General features: G+C 34.4%; 1 protein-coding gene across 11 annotated transcripts in view; it reads left to right on the top strand.

The window, feature by feature from the left end:
* LOC142337728 (gamma-aminobutyric acid receptor subunit pi-like) overlaps positions 1-7,023 on the top strand; it is a 107,765-nt gene extending 100,742 nt beyond the window's left edge. For all 11 annotated transcript variants that reach the window (XM_075387197.1, XM_075387194.1, XM_075387195.1 and 8 more), the window contains 2 exons: positions 492-733; positions 6,704-7,023. In XM_075387197.1, coding sequence (XP_075243312.1) covers positions 492-733; positions 6,704-6,929 — 468 coding nt within the window. In that variant the 3' untranslated portion in view covers positions 6,930-7,023. The remainder of the gene's footprint in view (positions 1-491; positions 734-6,703) is intronic.
* The last annotated feature ends 2,006 nt before the right edge of the window (positions 7,024-9,029 follow it).

Raw genomic sequence — 9,029 nt, forward strand, 5'->3', positions numbered from 1 at the left:
GGCGTATTTGAGAACTACAGCAATCAATGAAAAGCAACAAACAACGAGACTTTGTTTTCCAAAGTTTTTTAAGAATGCAGTGAAAAAGACCTCATGCTCAAAACATAGTTGCCGAATGGTATTAGTCACAAAAAACGTCTTAGCGTGTGATCAAGTGGTCGTAATGAAAACATAACCAAATACCAAGGTAATCAGTGTATAAAAAATTGCATTTTTCAGAACTTTTTTTTCAAAAATGTTGTCCTCTCCCTTTGTTAGGGTAGTTTCCTTAAATGTGAGTCTATGGTTATTAAAGCTCTTCCCGTGTGTTTTTGGGAGCAGTTTATTCTACCTTTGTCGGTTAAATTTAACAAGTTGAAGCCTTCTGACATGCCTTTATTCATTGAAATTGAGCAACTGACCACATATTTCGAGCCATTCATTTAAAGTCAAACAATCGAATTTTTTAAATAGTTGTTTTAAACTTTTTGCGAGCTTTTTCTTCTGTTTAGATACTGACAATGCTGACTTTGAACACAAACAGACAGCAGGACCGCAACTCAAAATACCTCAACATAAAGATGAGTCTGCTTGACATCTACTTATGGACCTCATTCATATACGTCATTCTGGCCATGGTAGTCTTCTCAGCATCAGACTACACTCTGGCAGCCAAAAACAGGGCACCACCCCCACCCCATCCACATAATCAACATCACAAACACCATCAGATGAAAAACCCAAACTCACACAGGTATGTGTATACCCATCGCAGGGAGTTTGAGTTGCTTACGCTAATGTGGAATATCATCGTGTGAGAACTGATAATATGTATGATAAAAATTTTTTGATAACAGGTCTCATAAAGTCGTTCACGATAAGAATTCCTGAATCATAGGGATTTACACAACACTGACTATCTTGAGACCCCGGTTTTGTTTAGGCGAAAACAAAATCCTCACAACATAATGTTTGGTCTGGGATCGGTATCAAAAAAATGATTATAAAAATGCTTCTTTTTTTGAAAAATAAAAAGGTTGTTTTCCCTTGCCAGTAAACAAAAACCCTGGTCAATCACGTGCAAGTAATTATTTTCAAGGGCTTCAAAAAACCTACATCACGCATTTATACAAATTGGAAGAAGTTCTCCTGTTTAAGTTTTCTGTTACTGCATTACAAATTGAGGAGAAACTTGCGGCCATATCTTACGACCCGGATGTTGAGGAAAAACTTGTCAAAAACTTGCTCTCGAACGAAGTTTGAATCATATATTGTAAACCTGCGCGCTTTTTTAATGCATAATTTTTGCTTGACCATTTTCTTCTAGAAGAGTCTTTCGATTTTTCTTCTCTAGTAAGTTTTCACGCTTGATTTCGGCTTGACCTAAATTAATCTTATTCAGGACTTACTTCTGTTTCTAAGACAAAAACGATTGTAAGACTACTTATTACAGGGGATGATGTATGACCGATGAATGATTCCATCTACTAAAAAGGTGGTCTGTGCCTCATGTCTTCCCTGCTGGGCCTGATCTTTTTATAGCTGCGAAGCTGTAAGCTGAGCGTAGCTATATTGCGGTGCTCTTGGTTTTTTTTTACAATCCAAGAATTGGATTGTATTGGTGCTCTGTCTTTTTTGCAATTCAAAGAATTTGAATTGTATTGGTGCGCTGTGTTTTTTTTAAGATGTGTTCACACATTTTTCAATGACTTTGATCGTTAAAACGGGATAAACAGGTAAAGCCCAGCGAGCATTAAGTTTCATTAGAGGCCCAAAGTGGTCTTTAGTTGTCCTTCAATTGCTAATAGTGGTGCAGCTGCTGGGATGGCCTTAATTTAAGGTTAAAAGGTCATTTTTAGGAATTTTTTTGGCTCAAAATGATGCAATTTTTCATGTTTTTTGTGACTTTTTGAGTTTTTCGTTTGATTAGTCTTAGGTTGAAGTTTTTAAAAGTTGATTAAGGTCTTTTGCGTCACAAAATTGCTTGTTATGACCATTTTATGAGCTATAAATTTTGGTACTACAAACACAAACACGCGAAAGGATACTAATTTTTGCAATTTTTTTCAGGTTTTTTGAAAATTTTTGTCGTTTTTTGAGTTTTTTAGCCCTAGGTGCCCAGAAATCTCCTCTAGAGTTTGATAAAGGGTTTGATGATAGATTCCTGCATAGTTTCTAGTGGGAATGGTATGGTTTTCAACTTTTTGCCATCATGAATTTTAGCATTTTTTGACAAACCTTGCAATTTTTTTCATTTTTTTGACAATTTTTGTCATTAATCAAGTATTTTGAGTCCCAGGGGCCAGAAAACCTCATTAGGGGATGGGTAATAATTTACTGAAAAATTTTTAGTTGAAAATTTTTGTCTTTTTTTTAGTTTTTCCAGCTTCAAGGACCAGGCAGTCTCCTTTAAGTTTTGTTAATAGGGCACTTCAAAGTTTCTAGTAACAATGGAAGGGTTTTTAACATTTTAATGTCTCGAATTTTAGCATTTTTTGGATGAAATCTGCAATTTTTTTAAGGTTTCCTAGAATTTTTGTCAGTTTTTGATATTTCTCTATTCTCAAGTGCGAGAAAACTTATTCCACGTTCTGATAAAAAGTTACTGGATGGTTTTTAGTTTCAATGGATTTGTTTTCAACAATATAAACTTTCGACTTTTGGAAGTTTTTTGATAAAATTTGCAATTTTTTTCGAGTTTTTTCAAAACATTTGTATTTTATTTATTTTTTCTTATCTCAGTAGACAGGTAACCTCATCCAGTGTTTGTCATAATGTTATTAAATAGTTACTAGGGGCAATTGAATGGCTTTCAACATTTTAATAGAACGAATTTCTATTTTTTGAAGTTTGAAATTTTTTCTAAAAATTTTTACCTATCGATCTATGAGCCAATGAGTTTTTTAAAGCTTGGAATTGGGTTACTGGGTAGCCTCTAGAGACTCATAAATGAATCTGAAGATATTTACATCACGCTTTTCAGCAACATTTTCTGATAACTTGCAATTGATTTCTTTTCTTAAATTTTTTGGTCATTTTCGAGTCAACCGATCTTCAAGGGCCAATGAATATTTTTCAGGTCTTGCAGATATAATAGTGGACCGATTTCAGAAAGAAAAATTGATTTGAACATATTTTTGAAATAGCTATTTTTAAAGGGAAAAAATTTGCCTTAGGTTTCAAAGCTTCGATTTTTAGCATTGAGTTTATTTTGTTTAGTTTTGATTCTTTTAGTTTTTCGAATTTTTGAGATAATTTTGGTTGTGTTTTGGCTGGCATTGCTCAATTGATCTGCTCGTCAGGTATAGTACGTCTGAGTTTTTCATTCAATTCTTTGAATTGTATTTCAGGACTTGTCCTGCTATGTTTTTTTTTATTTTTGTAAGATGTTTTCACACCTGTTTTGATGACTTTCAAAACGGGATAAACTGGTAAAGCTCAGTGGGCATCAAGTTTAATTAGAGGCCCGCGTTTAGTAGTCCCTCAAGTACTCACAGTGATGAAGCTACTGGGAAGACCGTAATTCCAGGTTAAAAAGTCATTTTTGGGAGTTTTGGAGCCTAAAATAATGAAATTTTTAGCACTTTTTCGTCATATTTTGGATTTTTTGTTAGACCAGTCTGAAATTGAGGTTTATTAAAGTTGATAAAGGTCCTTTGCAAGACGCAATTGCTTTTTACGGCCACTTTAAGCTCTATATCTATTGCTACTTTAAACATAAACACGGTAATTTATACTAATTTGTTCAAATTGTTTGAAATCTTTTGTCATTTTTTGAGTTGTTTCGGACTTTGATGTCAAAAAAGCTCCTCTGTGGTTGAATAATAGGTTATTGCATAGTTTCTAGTGGTAATGAAGTCGTTTTAAACATTTTAATTTCATGAATTTTACCAATTTTTTTAATCAAACTTGTTTTTTTTTTAAATTTCCTGACATTTATTGTCATTATTCAAGTTTTCCAGCCCCAGGGGGCAAGAAGCTTCAACTAGGGTTTGCTAATAGTTTACTGAAAATTTTTGCCATGGAATGGTATTCAACATCTAAATATCTTTTACCAATCTTTTGATAAAGTTGCCAATTTTCTAAATTTTTGAAATTTTTTGTCAGTGGCCAGGGAACCTCCTATAGGGTTTGCTAGTATGTTATTACATAGTTTATAGGGGCAATAAAATAGTTTCCAATTTTTTCAATTTGCAATTGTAGGGAATTTTTTAAGTAAAGCTTGCAATTTAAAATTTTCGTTTTTTTTTCAAATTTTTCAATTTTTTTGTCATTGTCTGACTTGAACTATCTTTACTGGCCAACGAAAATTTTTAAATGTTGTAGACTGTTTACAAAACCGAACTCCAGAGTCAAAAAATGTTTTGATCTTTTTTTAGCCCTATTTTTGGAAAATTTTTAAAAATTTTCTCAGTTTCTTGATGCATTTGTCATATTTGTCCAGTTTATCTCTTGTTAGTGGCAGATTCATCTCTTTCAAGGTTTTTGCGTGAGTTAATGAATATTTTGAAATGAGTCATATGTGGCCTTCAAGTTGAAAGCTTCAAGGGTTTAGCAATGATCGTTTTTTTGGTTAGTTTGTTTGATTCTTTTAGTTTCTCAACTTTTGAGATTTTGTCTTGTTGGCTGGGATTGTTCAATTAATCTGCTGGTCAGGTTCATTAGGTCTGTCTTTCACTCAAATACTTGGATTGTATTTCAGGACTTGTCCTGCTGTATTTTTTTGTTTTGTCGTCTGACGCTCTTTTTTCGTTTTACATTTGTTCACACAGCAAAGCTGAAAAAGTCAAATTTTCTGAATGACTTTTTCCTCTCACTAACGTCATTTGCGCGCGTGACGTCATTTCTCACTCACTTTAGCCAAAGGTTTTAGGTTATTTGCGTGATTAGATTTTGATCATACGTGACTTACCTCACTCAATAAAATGACTTTTGCACTTTAAAACCTAAGTTTAATTTGAATTTGTTTAAGGTCAAAGAATCTCATATATGCAGTAAAGGTCCCTAATAAGAGGCTTCTGTGGAATGAATTTTAACAAGCTTTAATAATTTATCGCTGGATGTTTTTTAGCCTAGTTTTTTGAGCGGCGTCGATTGCAATTTAGATCTGTGTCTGTTTCTATCTCTATTATATGGCACGCATGTCTATTCTTTCGCAGCTATTCCGGCAATCTGCGGGCTATGTTTGCATCCTTGAAAAAATCTCTAGGCTGATATCTGAATTAAATTGCCGCGCCTGTACTTCGAGAGTATTTCGTTCGACTGTTGTCGGTTTGGTTTATATTTTCGTAACCGCTTCCTAAAAATTGCAAAAGTTTGTGTAATTAGCCAGATGCCTTGCACTCCTGGCCCAGTTTGCGGTCTTTTCCGTTTGTGCCCCCGTTGGTGCAATAACATGGGCGCATAACGAACGTGCCATGTTTTTATATAATGATTTAATATGTAATGGCACTTCCTATGTAACTGGGGAAGCACATCGTACTTGGGGGGGCATAAACAGAAAAGGTCCTAAAAAGTCCTAATTTAGTTAATAGTAAGGGCCGAAGAAATTATTTAAGTCAAGGGGCTTAATGTAAACATAGCAAGAGTAATGATGTCAATATTTTCGTTACAATTTTTAATGACAGCGATTTTTAGGATACTGAATTATGATAATTCATCGCTGACCTTTTTGTGATTATCTGTAAATGTCTGGTTTTTGTCTGAAAGAGACCATCAAATAATACCTGATCATTTAAATTAGTAAGGGGTTCTTTTTGGAATTGTGTCTGATGTTGTTGACTGCAGTTTTTCCTATATGCATTTTAGCTTGAAATATTTTCAACGCAATTCAATAGAAATTTGTTGTCCAAGAGCTGGAAGCGTACGAGACGGATATAATTGGGCAATCACGAACACTAAGCACGCGTCTTTGTTCACGGTGGAACATTTTTGTTTTTTTTTCCAGGGTCGAAAGTTGATTGAGAGTTGCTTTTCTCAGTTCTTGTAAACGTTGTTGCCTGAAAAGATGCACAAAAATTTCGAAAGTTTCATGATTAATTTCTCCTGCACCTAATTTTGACGAAATTGTTTCTGTACAACTTTTTATGAGGCAAATTTTATCATTCTAGCATTCTTATTTATTCACATTATTTTGTAACTCCTTTTCTCTAATTAAAAAAATCTAGTTTCTTTTTGTCGAAGTTTAGCATCAGGCGTACAGACTAAAATTTTGGAAATAATTTTTGGATGGACTAATCAGAAACACAAAATGTCTTTTTGTTTTTTTTTCACAGAGCAGGTTTTTTTGCTGAAATTTGTTGCACGCAGAGCTACTCTGTGTATATAACCACTCGAAAACGACGACTGAACACAGGATAATCATTTTAAGTTTTATTTAGACTATTTTTAGTTATTAACTTTATTATGCTTTCTGGTTATCCGCGCTCACATAGCTTCGAGTCTCTATGATTTGCCTCTTTCGTCCGATAGGATTTTGAAAGGATAAAAAAAACAAACGGTAGAGTTGTCAAATTATAATTACCAAAATAACTGGAAAAAGCTTGCATTCACAAGATCCACAAAGTATAAGGTTTTATTGATCTAAAGAAAGATATTTCAACATAGTTCTAGCTTCGTAAAAGCTTAAATTATTTTGACGAAGCTTAGAGGAATCTAAGGTTCTAGTCTACAAAAAAACTTCACAAGGTTTTACCCATATAACCAATGCAATGTTAACTAACAGGTGCTCAGCGTACGTCTCTCCAAACGGCGCTGCCTGTTACAACGGATCCTTACCCTCACATAACAGTGGCAGCAACAGTCGCAAATGGTGGGACAAGTACGGACTGGGAGTCATACGGAAACTGTTCTTTGGCAAAAGCATCGACTATTATGCCAGACTATTTTTCCCACTCACTTTTGGATTGTTTAATCTTGCGTTTTGGTGCTACGCTTTCACGATGTCATGACTTCGCAATTTCTGATTATCTAATAATTGACGTGATTATTGACAGACTATTATGCAACTGTTTCTTTTCCCAGTTCTAAAACAGATTCCCTAATTTTAAGCATCTCAAAAAACAAAAACCACTCGAATTGACAACACTAAGGTCAACAAAGGCATTTTGTATTGCCACGTTCAGACACGATCAGACGTTAATTTTGCAATCTCATCAACGGTGTTGCATTTTTGCAAGCGAAAGAAAAATTTGCGAGAAAGGAACCGTAAATATTTTCAAGAATGATGCAATAATTTTGCCATCGTGAGGCAAAGTTCTTGCAACAATTTTGTAGAATTCGGCAAAATTAATTTCTGGTCCGTCCAACTTGACTTGTTCATTTTGATAGGTACTTTTTATTAATTTACTATGAATGCTTAGTTCTGATAATTCGAACAGACAGCGAACACTGATTGCCTGATAGTTAGATTCAAGCAAAACTTGAAGTGATTTGACTATGTAAGATTCGGCAATTTCTTGAGCCAAATGTGATGATTTTGAAAGATTCTTGTAATATTTTAAAAGTATTCATTTTTAAGAGCGTTCTTTTCCATGACTGTATCTGAAACTGATGATGTACAGCCCATTATATCGAATACAGCCAGTTCTCTAATCATACAGTATACAAAAAGAATTTAACAACTTTGCATATAGATTTGCAAAAAAAAAGATTTTTGGGGAAAGAAACAAGCATAATTATTCTATTACTATATTTGAATGCTCAAAATCTATCCACGACTTTGTTAATAGCTGACTTGACTATATTTGAATTGTTTTGAGTGCTATCAGCTCTAGAATTTATCAAAAATTAGAAAACGTCAAATGATTTCTTTTAACTAAAATAAAAACCGCTGAGCTGAATTTCACCCTCCTATATGATTATTCAGTGATTGATTTATTTTGTTTCTGACCTCTTATTTATGCTGCTGTAATTGACAAAACATTGTAGTATTCGTTTATTTTCTCCAATTATTTGTGAAGTCAGTATTTTTGTAATTTGAACTGTAGTTACAATTATTTGCAGATAAACTCGATCTTTTATATTCTTAGCAATTGTTTTTAAAAGCCGCAAAGCAATAGCTGAAGCTGTTATTGGACGTCTCTTGGTTTTTTACAATCCAAAGTGTTTGGATTGTATTGGTGTGCTGTCTTTTTTAAAGATCTAAGTCGGAACCGGTTTGGGCTCCTTTTACAGCCTTAAGGTATAAAGAGTTAGGGCTACTTATTTCTGCGCGCGAAGTAAGCTTACCTAGTTCTCTCAGGCTATCCGACTCTGTAAAACACTGAAGATAAACTTCAATTATTACGGTGGTATAATAATACAAAACCGGATTCAACGGTATACACATCGTGCTCTATCTAATAGACTGACTATGAACAGCAGAGCTAGCACTGTATAAAATAGAATAGTGTCTTCTCAGTCTCTGATTGGTTAGACGCATACATCTAGTATTTCAAGTGCTGCATCCATCCGGGGTTGTGAGTTTTTCATCCGAATTTGTTGAATGTAGCTGAAACACGTTGGATGTGTCATCCTCGTTTAATGTTGGAGTCGGTGACTTGTGTCGTCTTCTGAGGTCACAGTTAAATGAAGTCTGTGACTAGAGTCGTCAGTAAGTGGTCCACATCTTTTCAGGTATGGAACCTGTAAGGGCGCCAGTTACAGCGTGTGCTGGCCCGTAACGTCAGTCCTGCAAAAGTGTCTGACTGTCTCCCACTGTCTTGTAGTGAAGATTTGTTCCCAGTTGGATGGAAGGTTGTAGTCTGTAGTCTCTGTCGGTTTGTAAAAGAAGATTTCAATTCATCTCCATGTGATGCAAAAGTTGTTCCGATCGGATTTACCAGTTCGTCTTCTGGTTAGAATCCATTGTTAGCTTTTGTGTGAGCTACTTAACTCTTTAAACTATAGAAGTTTAATTCCTACTGAGTAAGCTCCAACCGGAGAAAAAAAGAAAAGAAAACGATCCTTATCTTCAATTTGTGGAAACGAAAAGGAAAATCGAAGTAACAAATAAACAAGGAAAAATCAAAATAAAAAGAATAGAAAAAACATAACAACGTTTGTGTTTG

This window comes from Convolutriloba macropyga, chromosome 4 (assembly GCF_964194025.1).
Source record: "Convolutriloba macropyga chromosome 4, txConMacr16.3, whole genome shotgun sequence".
Classification (NCBI taxonomy): Eukaryota; Metazoa; Xenacoelomorpha; order Acoela; family Convolutidae; genus Convolutriloba; species Convolutriloba macropyga.